At 41.3% G+C, this 21,999-nt stretch overlaps 2 protein-coding genes across 5 annotated transcripts in view; both read right to left on the bottom strand.

The window, feature by feature from the left end:
• Positions 1–2,117: 2,117 nt before the first annotated feature.
• On the bottom strand, positions 2,118–10,029 carry LOC146710831 (cysteine protease atg4da-like). Of its 3 annotated transcripts, none has more exons than XM_085453470.1 (11): positions 9,869–10,029; positions 7,888–8,138; positions 7,699–7,782; positions 7,411–7,584; positions 5,710–5,998; positions 5,560–5,627; positions 5,208–5,335; positions 4,944–5,022; positions 4,774–4,847; positions 2,969–3,088; positions 2,118–2,766 (listed from the first exon to the last, which is right to left on the bottom strand). In XM_085453470.1, exons 2-11 carry the CDS (start codon positions 8,078–8,080, stop codon positions 2,596–2,598), a joined length of 1,380 nt encoding a protein of 459 aa, XP_085309596.1. In that variant the 5' UTR covers positions 8,081–8,138; positions 9,869–10,029; the 3' UTR covers positions 2,118–2,595. The 3 variants fall into 3 exon arrangements, with proteins under 3 accessions (XP_085309596.1, XP_085309597.1, XP_085309598.1); XM_085453471.1 differs by having other exon boundaries at positions 7,411–7,581; XM_085453472.1 differs by having other exon boundaries at positions 7,888–7,989.
• Positions 10,030–10,136: 107 nt separating this feature from the next.
• Positions 10,137–21,999, bottom strand: part of LOC146710830 (microtubule-associated serine/threonine-protein kinase 1-like) — a 53,772-nt gene continuing 41,909 nt past the window's right edge. For both annotated transcript variants that reach the window (XM_085453465.1, XM_085453466.1), the window contains exons 16-27: positions 21,741–21,906; positions 21,508–21,609; positions 18,029–18,151; positions 17,731–17,840; positions 17,464–17,624; positions 17,083–17,342; positions 16,754–16,975; positions 16,439–16,668; positions 16,106–16,228; positions 15,872–16,005; positions 15,595–15,782; positions 10,137–14,703 (exon numbers count right to left, since the gene is read on the bottom strand). In XM_085453465.1, the coding sequence (XP_085309591.1) occupies positions 13,103–14,703; positions 15,595–15,782; positions 15,872–16,005; positions 16,106–16,228; positions 16,439–16,668; positions 16,754–16,975; positions 17,083–17,342; positions 17,464–17,624; positions 17,731–17,840; positions 18,029–18,151; positions 21,508–21,609; positions 21,741–21,906 (3,420 nt within the window). In that variant the 3' untranslated portion in view covers positions 10,137–13,102. The remainder of the gene's footprint in view (positions 14,704–15,594; positions 15,783–15,871; positions 16,006–16,105; positions 16,229–16,438; positions 16,669–16,753; positions 16,976–17,082; positions 17,343–17,463; positions 17,625–17,730; positions 17,841–18,028; positions 18,152–21,507; positions 21,610–21,740; positions 21,907–21,999) is intronic.

Raw genomic sequence — 21,999 nt, 5'->3', positions numbered from 1 at the left:
TCCTAACCAGAAACAAAGAGCGACCTACCCAGTTGGTTTTTTTCCTTCACCCCCCCCTCTCAGCAGATTGTATCGCGGAGACCGGCCTGTGCGGCTCTACAGCGCCGCCTCTGCGCAGGCTCCTCGCTCACTTCCCGCATGCTCAGTGCAGCCTCTGAGATACAAGCAGGCACGAAAGCCCTAGAAGCCGGCATGGGGGATGGGTGAACGAGGCAAACACTGTATTATGGACGAGTATATTGAAATATGATTTAACCCAACACGTATCAACGTGAAAGTACGCAAATGCTCTTAGTACGCTTGAGAAACCACAATTAAATAAAATGTGGCACGAAAACGGTGTCGAGTGCACTTTTCTTTCATGTCATTATTGCTTTGTTTGTATTTAATAATAATATATCTTTCTAACCTTGTGGCCAATGCTTGTTGTTGATCAGCATTTAAGACACATTATTAATGATTGGTTTGCCGTTTACGCTACGAAAGGAAATACTTAAAAAAGATACATGTAAAGACACACTGTAACCCTACTATAATATGAAACAAAGAAAACAAAGGCATGTGAACCTCTAAAATGCTGTAAAGACAATTGTATTGGGTCAAACTATATATTAAGATGAATAAAATAGTTGTACTCTAAATAATTTGAATATACCATACATTATTTAGATAAAGCACGACCATGCTCTTCTGCTTTATGTAGGGACCATCTACTTTTAATTTACCTTAATATTATTTGTTGTCATTATTCTAAATCATACTTATGAGCTTAAAAATATTTCAACTGCTCATCAATCTTTTTAGCATAATCAAGAAGAATATTTACTGTCACATGGTGGAACCTAGCTGACATGTGACTGAGGAACTTAAGGAACATGAGGTCATGACTGTGTCCTTAAGCTGGATTGGACACAATCCCATGCTAAGGTGCTCGGTATGGTAGTAAAAGGGAAACACCCAAAGTAAGAGTCAGGTTGGACTTCTGAGGGATGAGTCTCACTGGTTGGCCAAAAAGACTAGAGCTAACCACGTGGTAGGTTTTACAGGGATCTTGAGGTTACCGCTCTGTTTTAACTCCCCCACTTTGGTGTAGTTTCACTCTTTGCAGCTGTACAAACTATACCCAAATATAACTTGTCTTTTTGTCAAACATCCATGCAGTCACTGTAAAGGAAGAGAAGACTGCATCAGAATCCATAAATATCCATTATTTCAACTATAACATAATCAATACAAAAGTGTTTTATTTTATTTTAAGCCTCATGCACTCATTGGGGTGCAGTTGAAGCTGAACCAAGAAATGGCCTACGTTCACATCAACACATGCTCCTTTTTACTGAAGGACAGAATCAATGTGTTGGCTAGGTTTTTCTCCAAGTTCTTGGAGAAGGCAGCACAGGTATGCTCTGCTCTCCTGAGACCTTCCAGGACAGACTGAAATGGAAATTTGTGGCTAGTAAAGGTGCCACCTGAGGGAACTGGAGGCCCCCTCCGGAAGACTGATGACCTGGGTTATCACATACAGGGGAAGCAAACTGAAAAACAGCAAGGATTCTGAGCAACCATTACTACCTGAACTTTAGTACCGTTTGTATTGTATTACATGCAAGGGACTGAGTCAACATTGTCACGATGGCTGCTTAGAAAAGATGAGGGGGACAAAAACGCATTAATCAGATACATCCTGACATGCAGACATTTTTTCCTCCTTTTGACCAAAACACTCTCTTCCCCCTGACCAAACATGGTTGTTTCAGATGGCTACCCCAAGATGATCCTGGTTCTGTGGGAAGCTTCTTCCTGTTAAAGGGGAGTTTTACCTCCGTACCATCACTAACCAGTTGCTTATCAAGGATGGTCATATCATTGTAGGTCTCTCTTATTGTGGGGTAATATATTACATTTTAAAGCTCCATGAGTTGACCATCGTTGTGAACTGAACTATATAATCATCACTGAGACTGAAAACAATTATTCTTTCATGGCAATCTTTTTTTTTTTTGTTCTCGCTCCTCTTCTCAATCAAGCCTGATGTTTTCATAAGGTCAGTACCAACAGGAAATGCAGTAGTTAAAGTAAGAGTGCACTACAGTGAATACTTATTTCTTTTTCATAAATTAATTTTGTCATTCCTAATCTGTTTATTTAGACAGCAAAAAACCAGCCAACCTGTAACATTTTCAGTAAATCGTCATTTTCCAGTGAGAGTAACTTTTTAAAACCCATTCAAGAAAAAATTAATCTATTCACTTGTGCGAAATCAATCACAGTCGACTTGAAGTGTAGCACACAGGGCCATGACCTCATGGATATTTGGCCAATCTCAAGTCAATTAGAATGACGAGAGTTGATGAAATTATTAAAGCATTTACCTCTAAAACATAAAAAAAACAAATACAAACTGCAATAAAATATAAAATTCTCAGTACTGATGCATAAACACTTCCCATGAAACTACTTAGGAGTCCATCTACCTCACTGTGTGTGAATGATGAGGACAATGTTCTTATGCTCAGTAATTTCCAAAAGGTGCAAAATGCTATGTTGAAAATTCAGTGAAGGACCTCCATCAGGGCAGAGATGATCTTTTTATGTTTACAATAGAACAAACTCATCCATGCTGTTGTTTGTATCGACTCTTCCCAGTTGGGTCTTCCTCTGTAGGAAGGTGACGCTGTGCGTGGGCGTGTTTGCTCTTGCTTCCTCCCGTGTTTTTCCTTCTTCAAATATAAACATGGGATATGTCTCTGCAGACGCTGATACAGCCTGTGGGAGACAGAAGGTGAACTAGAACTAATAACAATAAGCAGTCAGTGGAGAGTAGAATAATTCCTTCAAATTAACTTGATCATTTTTTTGTTTTGTAAAAAAAAAAGGACAAAACAAATTTAGATCAGGTCTAACACAAATTATATTTCATGTAATAAAAGGCTCCTGGAACAGAAGCCCAAATGATCCATGCACATACCTCATTAACACTTGCGCACAACGACTCAAACTCCATTTGTCCTTTTGCATAAAATCCGATGGTGCAGCTGGGGTCCATGCGAGAGAAAGGCATTTTCCTGGGATTCTTACAGTGAAACGACTGCAAGCAGTGGGGACAGAAATGGGATCACACAAAAATCTCATTAGGCTCAGAGGAGAAACCTCAAAACGTCTCACACTGACGATTCAACAAACACGTGGATATTTGTACACCATGTGGTGCTACTGCAGCTGCCAGGTTTTAACAGAAGTCATTACTTCATAGACAAAATGGGCATCCAGTCCATATACCGAGAGTGCATGAAAACATGCTAGCAAGGATGTAAGTAGAGACGTTAACTAAAAGGAGAAGAGAAACGGTTAAGCGCCAACCCAGCATGGCCCAAGATATGGAAGAAAGTTAAAAGAATTCAACCGATTCTGATTGTGTCAGAATCGAGGCCACTGACTGAAAGATATCCGACTCTAACAAGTTAATAATAAACTTTTTGTCAACAAAGTACAACCCGGGTAAACTGAAAAGCAAATATGATCTATATAGCGAGTGTGATGCAAAAAATACAATAAAATTACATTTTTTTAATTTTTAAAAAGGGTATAGATATATCAGTCTTATCCAGTGTTATGAAGACAGAAATTGTGGAACATGTTTTCTTCTTTCAATGTAAAACATGAATATGAATTTTGGAATGATTTTTAAAACTGGCTTCACTCGGAATAATACGTTTGCTCACTATGAGTATGTGAGTGAAAACTGGGATAACTGGACTGGTAATTAATCTGATTTATGCAAGCACAATATTTTTTGCATAAATCAAAACACGCAAAGTTCAAGTGGACGGAAGAAAGTTCTCAAAATATTTTCGAGATTTCTTTGAAGGACTCACATGTGCTTCTGTTTTATTATCATTTATTTAGTCGTCCATTTCTTGTCTCAACACCAGGGTATGGCTCTTCTTCTCTTCAAGAGCCCTGAAGTGTTTGTATATTGCATTAATTAAAAGAAAAAGAATATTTAACATCACTGCGTCGTTATAACCCCAAGGTGGCATGCCTTTCAGTCTGCGAACACCGACTTGAACCCAACCTCATCCCTGTTGTCCATCTTCGTGCTTTTATTTTTACTCAGTTTTAGTCCTTGCTCACTAAAAGCTCAGCATCTAAGTGCTAGTTTTAGATTCGCCCTTGTCACAGTGGGTCGCTACAGCAAGTAGCGCCACATGTTGGGTTTTTACCTGACAAATCCCTGAAGGTATTTGTGTCTCTGACTGGAATTAAAAGTGCAATATTTTGCTTGCCAGGTAAACATATGAACAACTATACTATGGAAAAACCTCTAAAAAGTCATAATTGAATGGTTTTTATTCAAAGACATATAAATTTTAAAAATATTTCATACAGTGTTCCGGGTTAAAATTAATTCAAATGACCTATAAGGAAAACGCAGTGATACTGATGAAGGAGTAATTTGAGGGTTCATCTTACACCTGGTGTTCTGCAAAGTTGCTGAGCCAGTTCTACTTGTTACCCTTTTAAAAACCAGCCTAGATTTTGAAAAGTTCCACAGGCAAACAATACATAGCAAAGTAATCTGAAACACAACTTTTATTTATTTTTCAACAGAAATGTTTCGAATCCATTTTGACTTTGGCACAAGCAGAGGCCCAAGTCAGTGGAAAAGAGGTACTGTAGAGCTGTGGTGGCATGTCTCACCTTACTTAAAAGTGATCACAAGAGGAAACAAAACAGAAAGCCAGAAAGAAGAAGAGAAATGGTTGCTCATACCTCCAAGGGAAAGTTATTTGTTACATCCACTGTGGGCTGACAGTAGTGAGGGTCCAAGTACAGCAGATGGTCATCTTTTGTACAAACGTGCCAGAGGAAGAAAGAAAATGTAATGATGGACATGAAATGGCTCAACACAATAATCATAACACACAATTTACTCGGCTTACCCTGGAAGCCAACAAAGAACAAAGAGTGCTTTGGTTTGCCGCCAATGATCCCGATGCAGCACTCCAACATCAAGAGTTTCTGTTGAAAGACAAAAGGAATGGCTGAATTTTTCCATTCAGAGATCCAGTTTTCCTTAAAAAAAACAAAACAAAACAAAAACAAACCCCCCCTCCCTGAAAATATTCACAAACAAGCCATAGAGACATATCTCTAAGTTCAGTAAGGCACCCAGATTACATTACGTAAAAATACTGGTTCTGTACTTTGACACTGGTGATGTAGGACGGATTGAGATCTTGCCCGCCAAGACGCACAGGAACCAGGATGAAGACAGATTTCCAGTGCTGAGGGAGAGGCCGTTCGCACAACTTCCTCACATCCTGCAGGTAGACTGAACAAAGAAGGAAAGAGACATCTAAAGTCCATTTGACTCATTGAATCTTTTCAACACCAATTTAAGCTCTTAAAAAACAAACAACAAAAACCCACATTTTCTTTAAAAAAAAAAAAAAAAAAAAAAAAGAATCAACTTTTTTAAAAAGAGTTTATCCACAATCTCCTCTTCTTAAAAAATAAAATATGTTGTGTTGCAAACACTATAAAGATAACACTCACTGGTGCAATCTTGTGCTACATACACAACTAGATTGGGAAGGTCCACTACTGCAGCTTCCACAGCTTTCCTGAAACAGAATGACCTTCACTGTTAGAGACGATAAACTTTTTAGTTCGGCTGCTCTCTTGCATCATCAATTTAAGTCTCACCGGAGGATATGTGCCGCAATGGACGGACCATACCAGTCCCCAGCCTTCTTCCCTGAGCTTTTGCCCAGTTCTACAAGCCGATGTATGCCAAAGGGAGCTGTGGGGTTGTCTGCAAACCAGCGTAAAATCCTTCTGTGTGTACTCTCCACGGGTCTATCCAGGATGGACCCCCAGCTCAAATGTCGACTTCTCTTGCTTTCCCTTTCACTCGAACTAAATCCATCGTTCACAGAGTGCATCAGGTCCATGTCATCTTTGACAACACGTTGGTTCCCAGACCAGGTGCAACCTTAAAAAAAAAAGAAAAAAAAAAGACAGTCGTTATTGAAGAGTTTGTATATTTGTTTCACTGAGAAGTAAAATGCAGTTTTCCACTGTTCTCATCTGTGGCAAAATGATTTTTTTTCAGATGAGTTTTTTTCTTAAGATATTTGTTTTGCCATACTGTAAAATGTTATTGAGCTATATACCATTCTACCTACTGTATGTTCATTATTTGTTGTGTTTAATTTGATGCGATTTAAAATTCTGTAACAACTTCTAAAGATGGGGCAAATGAAAAATAGCTCGTTGTGTACACAGACAACTTTGTTTAATTTCCTATAGCTCACTATAGTAGAACAGAGTTAAACTGTGAAATAAGCGTATATCATTTATTTCAGAGGAATTGCCGTCACTTTTATGCACCGTTTCCCATTTGCAGGTGCTCAAATGTAACTGGACAATTAAATCTAAGGCTGCGTCATGGTGCTTTACCAGTTTAGTAGATTAATGTCAGCAGGTGATTCCCATCATGGCATGAAAGCTGCTAAAACTGTGAACCCCAACATACTAAACAGTCAAAGGAGATTCCAGTGCAAGTTAAGCAAACAGTCCATCCAAAAACAAATGAACCAGAAAGACCGCACAAATAGTATGAATCAAATCAACATTTACATCGTGACGAAATACATAAGTACAACTTTCCTAGAATTAAAAAAGAAGCAAAAATGATGGAGCATCATTTCAGGACAAAGCAAAACTTCTTTAGGCCACACAGCCAAGTAAAGAACTTTCTGCAGGAGGCAGCCATGAATGAACTGATTCTTCATGTTTTGGAGAAATGAGACTAAAATTAGACTCGTAATCCGAATCACACAACATCCTTTTGTAAACCACAGAGCAGTCAGCATGATGTTCTGCATGCTTGGCTTCCACTGATGCTGGATCACTAGTGTTTATGGGTGATCACGGAAGACAGATGCATCTGGATGAAATCTGAAGTGCATAGAGCTAAACTTTCTTCCCAGATTCAGCCAACTGCAGCAAAGCTGACTGGACAGTGTTTCTAAATAGCACAGATGGACAATGACCTAAAACACACTGTTAAAAATACTTTAGAAACGTTTAAAGGCAAAGACATAAAATACTCAACAATGGCTGAGTCGATCATCTGAGCAACTCAAAACAATCGAGCTGAATTTTACCTGCCAAAGACAGAAGTGAAGGCACAAAGACCCCAGATTGAGGAACAACTGAAAACAGCAATAAAAGGCCTAAAAAGGAGGAACCCACTGTTTAGTGTACCTGACTTTAGATTTCAGAGAAATATTGACTGCAAGTAAAGCCAGTCTGTTTGAATGAAAATGAAAATAATCTCTGGATGTCTTTTCACTTGTTGATCAGACTATGTGATACTGTAGCAGGACAGTGTGTAATCACCTGGTGACATCAGATGCAGTAGCAGGCCCTGTGCCAGCAGCATCTGGCTGGAGCGTAGAACACAACCCCAACCGCTGTCGGTGGTCAGAGAGGAGCCGGGGAGCGGACGGAAACCTCGTCTGTATGTAAACCACAGGAGCGATGCAAAGCACCAACGGAAATGCTGTTGATCTACTGCAACAATTACAGAGGCGCAATTACAATTTTCTCCTTTGCTTTTACAGTCACATGACAGATCGTTTCAGGGTTTACGCGGGACAAATGCTCTACTCCTACAAAATGCCTCACCTTCATCTTTGAGCTCATAGGATTTCCCCAGCATGAACACAGGAGAGCGCTTGCTAAATTTAGATTTTTGCTTCAAGGTCCAGCCTGAAAGGGAAAAACGGTAACTGTTTACTTTCAAAAAATAAAGAGGACAAGCAGGTCTGCTCACCACATCACTTATTTTCAGTCTCTGACAGAAAAAGAACTGACCATATTTGACGCTGTTCCATGCTGAGACCAACTTGTCTTTGAATCTGCCTTTGTCCTCTGCCTCCTGGTCATCCCTGCTGTCTTCTAGGCCCTGGGAAACAGCTGATTCAGTAGAGAAAAAGACCCAATCATCCATGAGGTCATCAGCAGTAGACTGACCCACAAACTGAGCAGAGGAGGTGCTAGGCTTCATAACATGTAGAGATGACCACGATGGAGCAAGAAGAATTGCTCATTATCATCACAGCAGCCTACACACAAAGAAAAAAATAATAATAGCCCAGTTACATACATATGACGCAATCAGCCATGGATGATGCACCCATGTGCAATAATTATAGGATGCATTCTTGCGACACACAAACTCTACTAGCAGATCTCAGAAGCTAATGTTACACTCAGCAAAGCCATTAATGATCCATGTCAGTAAGGAAAAAGAAAGCACGAAGCACGTGACGGCACCCTGTGACTCAAGGAATTTCAGATATGCCTATTTAACTGCAGCAGGAGACTTGCTGGTTTCTTATTTTAACTAACATTTGGCCACTAACTCTGAAATTTTAGAAAACGGATTTTTGGCAAAGTGCTGCATTTACATGTTCATGCAATTTGTGCGGCTAGATGAGTAAACAGTGTAAAAGTCCCAAGACAACAGTGTAAAAATCTGCACAACAAGCAAAATGAAGTAAATTATCAGAAACAAATGTGCTTGTACTGTTCACAAATTGACACAGTGACTGATATATTTTCATGTTCTGAATCATGGGTCAGTTTTCCAGCCTAGCCTTACACTAAAAGCTTATTTTTCCCCCCTCAGTGGAGATCATCCTTGATTTTTCTTTTACTCTGGGAGTAGGCTTAATCTATGTCCGTGGAACTGGCTGTATGAGTTTGTTAATACTAATGTTAATTTGTTAATCAATGAGTTGATGAGACCGAGTTGCTGCTGTTAGCAGAACTTCATAAACAGATCAGTAGCTTAGTTTTGTGCCTCTCCAGTTCAGGCTAAGGGCCTCCTTAGATGGGGAACAAGATAAAACTTGAGATAAAAATGATGTAGGAAAGGAAACAACACAATGCTCAACTGAAAAAAGGGTAATTATTTTGACCTCTTAACCTTCTATATTTCAGTTGAATGTGTGTATTTCACAGTTAGTTTCAAACGGAACCATTTAAAAAAGGGACATCAAACATAAGGCCCAGGGGCCAGAATCAACCCACAAGAGGCTCCAGTCCAGGTAACTGGACACCTTTGAACAATGTGAAAAAGTGCATGGATTTTGGACTTTTAATTGTATTTTCATGAGTTTTACGTTTGATATTACTGACAAAAGACACCCCGCTCCCCCACAATGCCTTTCATGCTATACCAAAGTAGTTAAGCAAACAATTAAATAAGAGAAAATATACCGTTTTTCAGTATCTACTATAGATGTCTTGTTTTTTTGTGTTTTGTATTTTCTGTAAATGAACAAAACAACTGAGACATACATCCTGTTAAATTGCACCTTTTTTTCTTAAATCATGGGCATCTCGGGGATTAAATGTCTAGTTAAATGTCTTTGCACTCAGAGAAAGGGAAGTTTCACTGGTCTGGCCCACTTAAGGTCAAAGTGAGCTGTATTTGGCCCGCATGATGTAAAAGTTTAACCATGATCTACGAGTTTTAGTTAGTAGTCTCTCTCTTCGGTCGTTCAGTTCAAACGTCTCACAATTGAAATATTTCAGAAGTCCGGTAAAGCTTGGGAAACTGGTTTAATACTGAACAGCTTATTATGATGTGCTCACGTGTTTTGTTTTTTAATTTTAAAGAAGCATTAAGTCTTTAAGTTCGAATACTTAAATTGTAACGTTACCTTCCATAGGCGAGTGGCACGGAATCAAACTAGTTTACAGTAAACTACAGCGCTGTGTGAATACACCAGTGACACCTCTGTCAAACAAAATTAAGCGAATTAACATATAAAAAAATACATTTTACCATCATTTCGGTAGTGTCATTCTACCTCCGGTGATAAGAATGAGTCCGTGAACAAATGTGAATGAAGTGTGCCGGTCTGTTTTCGTTTTGTTGGGCTCAGTTTTGCTCGGTCTTCGAACAGCAGCAGTCAAGTGAAGTTGCGCTCACTTCCTGTTTATACAGGTCACGTGTTGTCACTCCTGTGATTGGCCAACGGAGGACCAATAACAGTGAGACCCGACTCTCAGGGCGGACGTTCATGTTAGACTCAAAAAGTGAGACAAAGGAAGTATTTTTTGCATTTTATTCTGCACTATAGGCTTTTTTTTTATTTTATTTTTTATTTTTTTTAGTTTGTTTGTTTTTGCATTGTTTTTTTACGACAGTGGCTATTAGGTATGTAACAATGTAATGGACAACAATAGTCTGAGAAAGCAAAGTTCTCGTAAACACGCCTAACACTTGGACAAAAATAGATGTGACAGCAACATCACAGCTTCCGACTTAACAGAAAGACTAGTCAAAACTGCACAGGATGGGCTAGCCACATAGATTTGGTAAATTTCTCATTCTAAGCGTAATCAGCGTCAGAACATGAACTAATATTAGTAGTAAATCAGAATTTGAAATAAATACAAAGTTACTAAATACAACAAATAGAAAAAAATATAAGAAAAAATAAAAAGTTTGACACAACATAAAGTGCATTTTTTTCCTCACATCACACATAAACCACCACTGTTTAATGTCTAAACATCTAAACGTCATATAAATCTGATTCAAAGATGTTCATCATTAATCAATCAGAACTATAATGTGTGGGTTAGAAAGATCCACAGGCAGAAGATAGACTGCTCATTAAATGTTCACTAGTTTTTTTGTGTACCTCAGGTCCTCTGGTGTCAAGTTAGTTCATCCACAAGGTGGCAGTCTAAACCAGGTCTTGGACCTGGAGTCCAGAATCTATCAAGATCACTTGAACACACAACAATAAACATCACCTTAACACTAAAATCCTCTTGACAGATCTACTCCTGTGTACAACCTACTACGGTTTCACTGACGAGGATGCTCAGTTTTATGGAACTGGGCACTTTTGGATTGCATATTGTTACACATTTAAGTACAAAAACCAACAAAAACATCACATTATCCCTAAATGAAAACACTGGCACTTTCCTTCACACCTATTACACTATAAACTGTACTTCTGCATAAATAACAAAGAGCGAGTGAAACCGCAAAATCTCCTCTAAGTTGTACTTTCATTACGCTTCTGTCTCCACTTTATCTCCATACCACACTCTGAGCACACTTATATATTCACTTAATAGGTTAAAATATGTAATTGCACATTTCACTATGACTAGCAGAGACAGCTATTTAAACCAAATGCTTGACTTATTGCAACCCTTTCCCCTTATTTTTTCTCATCTAGAGCACAATGTAAATGTAATATTGAGGACACACACAGAGAAAAACTCACATCATTAACACATTGCATAGCGTCCCAGTGCAAGATCACCTCACCAGTGTCTCAAAATCCAGCCCTTAAACACATCTGGAACAAACAAGCTGATCCCCATTCCAGTATCTTGGTCCAGAGTTCAGGATTGTTTGACCCCCCAGTGCACGACATATGAAAAACCTTTCTGTGTCTGATCCCTTTTAGTAACTAAAGACTAAAGAAAATACAGTTCGTGTCATACTGAACTAAATGATATAGCCGATGTAATGTAATGCCCATTTAAATGAGGCATGTGTGCCAAAATTATGTTCACATGCTCACTGCTTATGTCTGCTTAACATGTCAAGTTATGTTTGAAACAGTCCAGGGCAGAAATACAAAACGTAGAAACCAGCATACAGTTAGCTCCATAAGCTTTTGGGACATTTTCAAACACAAGTGAAGTGAATGATTGCAGATTTCTTTTCTAGGAACCCTTTTGTGAAGGTTGTCAAAGCCTACAAATATGAAATACAGAAGGATCAGAATAATCAATAGAGAAAAATAAGGAGAAAAAGAGAAACAGCTTCTGATCTGAAGCACACCGCATCATCCGTCAAACATGGTGGAGGCAGTGTTATGGCATGGACATGTTTAGCTGTCAGTGGAACTGAGGCACTAGTGTTTATTGATGATGTGACCATTGAAAGAAGCAGCAGGATGCATTTAGTGAAGTGTACAGGAACATGCTTTCTGCTCGGTTTCAGACAAACACTGCAAAACTGATCAGACAGCTCTTCACGGTGCAGCTGGATAATGACCTAAAGCAAACTGCAAAATAAACCCAAGAGTTTCTAAAAGCAAAGAAATAGGAGATGTTTAAAAAACTGTTTAAATATTAAAAGAAAAGCATAAACGAAAGGCAAAATTAATTTAAAATAAATAAATAAATAACATGAAATGTAAACCCAAGTGTAAAAAATAAATTGATCAAAATTCACAAATAGAAACAAACAGCAACCGAGTAAACAAGCAGTAAGAAATTTTTCACAGGAGACTTGACAAAAACTATGTAACGCCTCAAATTTGGCTAAAAGCAAACACAATTTGTTGGGTCTCTAAAAGTTATTTAAAATTATCAGCTGTTTGGAAGGACCTTACACAGATTGTTCCAGAGCCTGAGATCCATAACAGAAAGTAATCTTCAACATATTGTGGAGCTGACTCACAATAAAAATGCTATTACATAAGAGCATTTAAAAAATCAATTCTGTCTTTCACAGTTTTTTCTTTCTGCTACGAGTTAAGTCTTTGAAACGACATAAAAAATATTTAGTCACATGTCAAATCGACACACACGGCAAACACGTGAACATAATTTTGGCACTACTGGACCCCCATACAAGGATAACAGACTCCGACCTGTCTGCGCATGTGGCTGTGTTCAGTTGAAAAGTTGTTCACAGTGTTCTCTACCTTAAGGTCTGCTGTATAATTTTAATTTTTTTAAATATTCTTTCATTTCCCATGTACAGTGTTAGACATGCATTCAGACATATGCATTTGTTTGTACTATATACAACATAATGTGATGAACATACAGTACATACACAGGTCTACATTAGGACACCATGTGCACATGTTTTCCAGCAGGAGTCAGCTGATGCAACTTTGTTCTGTCATCTTTTTTGGTCTTTTTTTCAGCATGTCTCTCCATTTACATTTCGTGTAAATTCATGATATGTTAGCTTGATGCTACAGTTAAAAAGGCATTGCATGGGACAATCACACTCCCTCTGAAGCTCTTATCACGAGTGATGCTTAGAGCTGCGAATGTTTCCTTTATCAGATTGGATAGTGCTGGCTGCTGTCTGAGCCCCCCGGCGGAGACTGCCAGACGAAGCTTCTCCTTTTCCTGCAGCGCTTCCCCGCTTCTCCTCGCCAGACTTGGATATGTCTTTTACCTTGCCTCCCTCTTGTGATCCCCCCTTCATAGGCCCGAGGACTGTTTTGGCCACGCTTGTGAGCTGGGTAACGAAGCTGGTTTTATCCCCTGGAGACATGGGCCGTGACTTGCTCGAGGCGGGTGAGGCTGCATTCGAGGGAGGCGACATGGGGTTCTCCTCCAGGACCTCCAGGTGTTGCCTCTCCTCCTTGACTCCTCTGTTTGTTGGCTTCTCCTCTTTGCATCTGGCTGCAGCGTGGGCTTGACCCTGGTTTGGAATTACAGGTGTAGGTCCTTTGAGCTTGGTGGTATCACTAGCTTTATAGCTTGCTCCTTTCTCTATCGTGTCTGTACCTTTACGCTGCTTGAGCTGCTCTGTAGGTGCTTTCTGAAAGGTCCCTTTGTGTGCAGCTAAAGGGCCTTTTGCCTTCTCCTCAGTCTTCTCCTGAGCTTTTGTTGCAGGTCCACTATCTGTTTGTGCACTTTGCTGCTTGGAGTCTTGCTTTAGCAGGCCCTTTGATGTGCCTGAAGGAGACATTTTTTCGCTGGGTTTACTCTTAAAAGTTGCTGCCTCAGAACCGGAAAGGCTTGAACTTGGAGCTTTGATGCCAGAACCAGGCTTAACCTCTGAAGATGAAGCACTGGACTTGATTTCAACTGCAGCTCCACATCCATGACTCTTTGCAACCTCAGCAGGAAGTAACGTTTTACATGTGTCAACGACGCTCATCTTAGACTCTGCTTTAGAAGCTGCACTCTCAGTTTGTGACCCAGCAAGCTCAGACTCTGTGATTTGGACTTCTTTCTCTCTTGCTGTTAAGAGTGTGTCACGGCTGAGTGGCGATTCCTGCCTTCCCAGACGTCTCACAGGCTTTAGGCCTCCAACCTCCCCTCCCATAGGAGGAGAGGGGGAGGATGATGATGAAGGAGATGGGGGAGCGGGTCCGTTCTCTCCTTCCATCTCTAGCAGACTTTGTAGACTGTGCTCACAGTGGAAGGACTCTCTCCTGTAGTCCCCGTGTGTCACCTCCAGGCTATGCTTGCGTAATGACACCCCCCCTGTCAGAGGAGAGGGCGATGATGATGATGAAGAAGGCAAAATCTGTGCTCCTAGCTTCTCTGCAGACTGCACCCGCTGCAGCAAAGGGGACCTGGGTGGCTCCGCACTCTTGGGACGTGGGCGGGCAACAGGAGGTGAGGAGTGCAGCTTGGCAGGAAACATCTGCGTGGTATTGGAGCTCCCTACCGTGTGCCCAGTGAGAGGTGGAGGAGAGGAGGTGGTCGGGGACGGGGTGTGAGCCAGGGGAGACAATGGGATGTTGCCAGCAGATTTGCAGCGAGCCGAGCGGTACTGCCGGTGAAGTTTGGGAGACAGCCCATGTAGGGAGCTGGGTCTCATGTGGTGAGTGGTTGCAGGTGAGTTAGGGGTGCTGGAGGCCGGGGAGCTGCTCTGGGATGATGTACCTGAGGAAAAAGAAGAATATTGGAATATTTTTTTCCCAACACAATAAAATGAATATGTGTGTGTTTCTACTCATGTGTCTTGAGTTGTAGGCTAAATTATATAAAGTATAAGTGTGATGAAACACATGAAACATACTTGCAATGTTAAACGCAGCTCTTTCACCTTATTTTTTTCTCAAAACAAAGTTTCTTTTGAACATTATATATGCTTCTCTTAGGCAATATTACTAGAAAACACTCCATACATTTTAATTTCTATACCCAGTTTTATCTATTCATTAAGCCAGATGATATAAATCGTTTAGTTAAAGTACAGGCATGTCTTAAAGACCTGCACAACCTCTAATTTCCTGCTTCTAAATTCAAATAAAATGACATTATTGTACTCAGCCCTAATCTTAGAAACATTATGTCTTACCAGATGCTTTTATGGCATTACCCTGCCCTCCAGTAACACTGTGATTATATATCACAGTGAATATTGGAGTCATTTTTGACCAGATATGTCCTTCAGTGCGTATTTTAAGCCTTTAGTCATTTGTGCGGTATTTCTAAAATTAGAAACATCCTGTTTCAGAATGATGCTTAAAGGCTAGTTAATGAATTCATTACTTCTAACTTGACCACTGTAATTCATTATTATTAGGAAACTGCTTTAGTGAACTAGCACAAAAAATGAATTAAACTAAATATAGTGTTAGTAACAAAAAACACTCAAAGTATTTCCTTCCCCAATAACTAATAGAGAAATGATTAATGTTTAGTCTTCCCCACTGGACTCCACAGGCAAGACATTACACGCATCTTCCTCCATCGCATTACTCCCCAATTGTTTTTTGCTTTTAAACGAGATTATAACAGGCACACGTGCTGGTCGCCTTAAATACTAACCCAGGTGCGGGGATTCAAGAGCGCCACGATAACTCTGAGTGGGCGAGCGGGCAGAGAGGCTGTGGGTGGGGGAGCCCGGGAGACTGTCTCCAGACGACAGGGAGCGATTTAAAGACGAGAGGCTCCGGCTGGTGTGGAGCAGGTTGGACTGCTTGGTAATTTTCCTGAACAGGGAGCTGCGCTTCTTACTGAAAGATGAACAAAAAGCCGAATGACTAGAGTGAAATCATCTAAATGACAGAGGGATACGTTTTCTTGGAATGCTGCAGTGACGCACTCTTGTCCGTCCTTGGCTCCGGTCCTCTTGATGCGTCGTGCCATCTTGCATTTATAGCTGGACTTGCGGGCAGGACCCACTTTGATGGAGGTGTTTTCAAAAGGAGTTGTTGTAATAGTCACCTTGTTCCCACTCTGCAGTTGATGCACAATTATATGATTTATATTAGTACATAAATATATAGATAGATGTTTTTTAAATTGTTTTTATTTTAGATGGATAGATCTCTCCTACCTTCAGGATCAGCTCCACTACCTCTGTATGGACCAAACCGTGGACTGACTCTCCATTTACATGAGTGATGAGGTCACCAGCACTAAGTCCAGCCTCCTGAGCCGGACCTCCATCTTCCACATGCTGTGATTGGAACAAAAAAACATCACAGATTTGACTACTAAGTATATTAGCCCAGTTACCTTCAGATACTGTATGGTACTCTGCATGGGCTGTTCTGCAGAATCACATTAAAGGCGCTATGCGAATAAATAGTAATAATCACATTTGTTTCTGCATTGCTTTAAAGGGAGAAATCAAGATTTCTGCATCCTGTTTGCTTTGCTCTCTCACCCAGACCATGTGATGCACGCTGTAAACATCGCTGTCTCCCATGTAGACTCTGATAGCTCGGAGGGTGAAGCCGTACTTCTTCCCAGAGCGGTGGATGGTAATGGGAGAATGCAGGATGTTGACCATCGGGGAGTAGCCTCGGCTGGGGGATGAGTCACGAGAGGAAGGGTTGGACGAGAGGGAGCGGGGCGACATGGGGCTCGCCAGAGGGGATGCACCGTGTTGTTCCACTGAGGAGAGAAAGCACAAAAGATTCATTTCTAAACACTATTTTTTAAAATGTCTTTGTTAATGCAGTAAAAGAAATGCCTTTACCTGCTGGAATGATGACAGACAGAGCAGTGGCAGAGGCAGATTTGATAACTTTAGTTCCTGGTCTTGAGCTGCGTTTTTCTCCTTCCGAGAGCTGCTGGTGGCGAACTCTTCGCAGCACCAGGTCTGTGGTGGCCCCACAAGTCCCCTGTGGGTCTGGGAGCCCCAGAATGGTAGCACTGCTTGGCAGGGGCAGTGATGCATCAGCAGGTCTCAACAGTTTGTCTGTAATAAGGCAGAGACATGAAAGGTGATAGGAAATATATGTTTTCATGTTTTGGGGTGACAAATGAAATTGTTCAAGTCATGAGATGGTTCCTCATTTTTCTTACCGGCAGCTGCAAAGCCATTACTTTCTTTAAGGAATGCCCTCAGGTCGCCTTGAGAAGAGATGGTACTCATGGCTCCTTCCAGAGACGTTCCCCTGGCCTTCACTGGAGGTTGTCTGCCCGGGACAGGCAGCTCAGAGTCCAACTCCAGAGGGGAGGCCAATCGGTAAGAATCCATAAGAGCAGAGAAGCGCCTCCGTGCCCCAGACGGAGGGCTGGAATCACTCTCAGTGAAGGAGGACTCTGAGCAGGATAAACGCTTCCTGAAAACCAAAGACAATTATATTCTGAAATAAACTTTCAATGCCAATGAACCCAGGTAGAAGATCAAAAACAAACGGAAACACAGATAGCACTTTTTTTATTAACTGTGCTTTTACTCACATCTCCGGTGAGCCAGTCCTCCAGCTCTTATCTCGAAGGGTGACACTTCCCAGGCTTTCTCTCTTGGCTAAGCGATCCTCCCTGGGGACCTTGTGCTCCCGTAGAGTCACGCCATGGGGTTTATGCTCCAGCTGAGACAGATGCTCCATACTGCTGTATACCTTCACATCGGTGCAGCATAACAGTAAATATTTGGGTTCTTTTGATTGATTTGAATGTAGACTGATGAATAAACGCTGACAGAAAAATAAAAGTTTAGGTCCTGACCTTACTGAAGCGAGGGGAACACGACGAGAAGCGATGAATCTCCACGGGCTCGTCGTCATTGGTATCGTCTTCATCGTATGAATGCACGTGGTGATAGCGCTCTGAACGAGCTGGGGGTGAGAAGTAATGTACATTCAGTCAGCCACTGCTGACTGAATGTGCTTTATGCTAACATTTACATGGGAGAGTTAAAGACCTTGACCTGTTTCCAAGAATAAGAAATTCCTAAGGTTTAAAGGATCTGTGCTGGAATTCATTCTCTTCAATACCATTCCTTCATTCCCAAAGGGGAACTTACTGTCGAAATAACTGGTGTCTTCCTCTGACTCTAGATGAGGGATGAACTCTGCCTTCTGTCTCAGCAGGCTGTTCCAGTCCACCTCAGTGAAGAATGAGTGCTGCTTCACTTCAAAAGCACCACCTTCGGGGCAGAGCAAAGGAAAGGAGGTGGATGTAAAAAGAGAGAATGAGGGAGCGCGATGACAGACAGGTAGTAATAGCAGCCCTCAAGCATGTGGAGGCATTTCTACCCTGAATGAAGCTGACTTATTTGGGTAAACTGAACCCGTAAGCCAGCGCGCACGATGACAGTTATTGTTCTAGGTCAGCGAGCCCCAGTCAGGGTTAGGTGTACCCAAGAGGGATGTGCAGTGGTGGAAGAAGTATTCATATGCATTTCTTAGATGAAAGTACTAATACAGCACAGTAAAAAAACCCACAAAAAAACAACTGAACTACAAATAAAAGTCCTGGATAGAGACAAAAGCATATACAGTGTCTTGTTTCACTGCTGAGAAAACAGACCAGTACAGTAAGGTTTATTAGATGGTATAAAGGAAAGCTGTTAACAGGAAGTCAGCCTAAACAATGAAATCATCAGGAAACCACAATGAGACTGTGAAAACACAAAGAAGAAAACACAAAAAAATCTCAGTTTGGTGGGCCAACTGGAACTGTGACTAAAAGTTTGAGTGGACCACAGAAGACTGCAAGATTTCACACCAGGCTGCGGCATTTCTATTTTAGGATTCAAATACATCAGGAATCATTCAAATTTGTGCATTTTCTCAGAAAAGTTAATCTTAATCTTTGCAGAATAATGTTGCAGCTAAAAATCAAAGGAGAACGAGATGTAAAACAAAAGTAGCTCAGAAAGTGTGCAGTGGGATAGAAGCAAACTATTCAAGCACACTGCTACAGAATTGTTCAGGGAAGGTTCCCAAGTGTATCTTCAAATGTAAATAAATATACATGCCACTTTATTAGCAACACCTTGCTAGTACTGAATTGGACTCCTTTGGCCTTCTGAACCGCCTTAATTTATTGTGACATAGATTCAACAAGGTGGTGGAAACATCCCTTGGAGATTTTTCTCCATGTTCACATGACAGCATAACACAGTTGCTGCAGATTTTTAGACTTTCTGTTCCACCACATCCAAAAAGGGCTCTGTTGGATTAAGATCTGGTGACTGAGGAAGCCATGTGGTTACACTGAACTCATTGTCAACTTCAAGAAACTAATTTGAGATGATTTGAAGTTTGTGACATGGTCTGTTATCCTGCTCGAAGCAGCCATCAGAAGATGACTGGTGAAGGGTAGACTGTGGTTATAAAGGGATGGACATGGTCAGCAGCAATAGGTAGGCTGAGGATTTTAAACAATGCTCAATTACTACCTGGATTTTGGACTACCTCACCGACCGACCACAGTATGTGAGGACTCAGGGCTGTGTGTCGGACAGGGTCGTCTGCAGTACGGGGGCCCCACAGGGAACGGTTCTGGCTCCGTTCCTCTTCACCATCTACACTGCAGACTTCTCCCACAACTCCACCCAGTGCTTCCTGCAGAAGTTCTCTGATGACTCTGCAATAGTCGGCCTCATCACTGATGGGGACGACAAGGAGTACAGAGGTCTGACCCAAGACTTTGTGGACTGGTGCCAACTGAACTACCTCCAGATCAATGCCAGTAAAACCAAGGAACTGGTGGTAGACTTCCGCAGGCACAAGCATTCTCCACTGCAACCACTGAACATCCAGGGTATGGACATTGAGGCTGTGGACAGCTACAGGTACCTTGGTGTTCATCTGAACAATAGACTGGACTGGACTCATAACTCAGACGCCCTCTACAGGAAAGGGCAGAGCAGGCTGTACTTGCTGCGGAGACTCAGGTCATTTGGAGTGGAGGGCCCACTCCTGAAGACCTTCTATGACTCTGTGGTGGCTTCTGCTATCTTTTATGGTGTGGTCTGCTGGGGCGGCAGCATCTCTGCTGGGGACAGGAAGAGACTGAACAGGGTGATCCGAAGGGCCAGCTCTGTTCTAGGATGCCCTCTGGACCCAGTGGAGGTGGTGAGTGACAGGAGAACGGCGGCTAAGCTGTCATCCCTGATGGACAACATCTCCCACCCCATGCAGCAGACTGTGACAGCACTGAGCAGCTCCTTCAGTGGGAGACTGCGGCACCCACGGTGTGGGACGGAGAGATTTCGCAGGTCTTTCCTCCCCACTGCTGTCAGACTCCACAACAAAGACTTTAACTGAACAAACACACACATCCACACATGTGCAATAACACTAAGTGCAATAATCTTTTCTGGCATCGTTGTATTTTTACTCAGTTGTATATAGCATTTGTATTCTATTTTTATCTTATTGTATATTTTTATTTTATTTTATTCTATTGTATTCTACTGTATATAGTATATTATTTTATTCTATTCTGTACAGCTGTGTACTGTATTTATTCTTATCGTATTCTAATTTTTGCGTCATAACTTTTGCACTGTCCACTTCCTGCTGTGACAAAACAAATTTCCCACGTGTGGGACTAATAAAGGTTATCTTATCTTATCTTATCTTATCTTAATTAGCACTGTTTTAAAATAGTGTCTCTAGTGGGCCAAGAAACACCATAACCAGCCTGAATTGTTGGTAAAAGGCAGAATGGGTACATGCTTTCATGCTGTTTATGCCAAATTCTGATCCCACCATCTCATTGTGCAGTAGAAATCGAGACTCATTACATCAGGCAACGTTTTTTCAAATCTTCTATTGTCCGGTTTCCTGTTCCAGTCATCAGTTTCCTGTTATTAAGCTGACATGAGTGACACCCGGTGTGGTCTTGGCTGCTGGTGGTTCGACATGTTGTCCATTCAGATATGCCTTTCTGTATATCTTGATTGTAAAAATTTGAGTTACCTTTTCCTTCCTATCAGCTCAAAACAGTCTGGCCATTCTCCTCTGACATCAGCAAGACATTTTCACCCAGAGAACTGCTGCTCATTGGATATTTTCTCTTTTTAGAGCATTTGCTGTAAACCATAGAGATGTTCAGTTTGCTCAGTTTGAACTTAAGCAGGTTACCTTAACCATGTCTATATGCCTAAATGCACTAAGTTGCTGCCATGTGATTGGCTGATTAGATGTTTTAAGTGGGAGTTGAACAGGTGTACCAAATGAAGTGGCTGGTGAGCCTACATCATTTCCACATGTAAGCATTACACCATACACTGGACTAAAGATTGAATGAAAACTAGCAGAGAGGTCTGAGCGGAAAAATCAATTATTACCACAGCTGAGAGTAAACAAATATGGTTAGAATAGTGCAAAAATATTGGAACCATAAAATATCTGTGATGCATAAATCTGCGTCAAGTCTGATTCAAATTTAAATGAATGCACATAGAAAATAACTTCAGGTGGTGAGGAATCACTACACGATTTCATCTGAATCCTGGAGAAGCCAGAAGCTCTGCTGTAGGAGACTGACCTGTGCCCAATCGAACCAGCGGATTTGTCTGCAGAAGAGAGGAGATCAGGTGCTGGGCATCAACAGGAAGAGCCTCATCTCCTTCTGGCCACACTATGTTATCTACCAGAAACAAGCCGACAGAGAGAGAGAGAGATTATGGTGGATGGTACATGACTAACAGTTTGTTTTACTTATCAGCTGCGGTCGGTGTCCAATGATGCTATTTCTACTGAGATACTTTGATCTCTCACCTGTAATGACCTGTCCAAACAGCTCCTCTGGAGTGTCTCCAAAAAAAGGCACGCAGCCCACCAGGAACTCATACAGGATGATGCCCATCGCCCACCAGTCCACTGGCTTTCCATAACCCTGACGAAGAATAACCTCTGGGGCGATATACTCTGGAGTTCCGCACACCTTAAAGTAAAGCAGCAATCGGTCGTTTCTTAAATTTTATGACCTCCGATTTTTGTGAATTACTTGGGACCCACTCATCCTTACAGGCGTGTG

This window comes from Copadichromis virginalis, linkage group LG4 (genome assembly GCF_057382275.1).
Source record: "Copadichromis virginalis isolate Kocher_CV1m ecotype Utaka linkage group LG4, C_Virginalis_male_GT1.1, whole genome shotgun sequence".
Classification (NCBI taxonomy): Eukaryota; Metazoa; Chordata; class Actinopteri; order Cichliformes; family Cichlidae; genus Copadichromis; species Copadichromis virginalis.
This window is presented reverse-complemented; position numbering and strand designations above follow the sequence as displayed.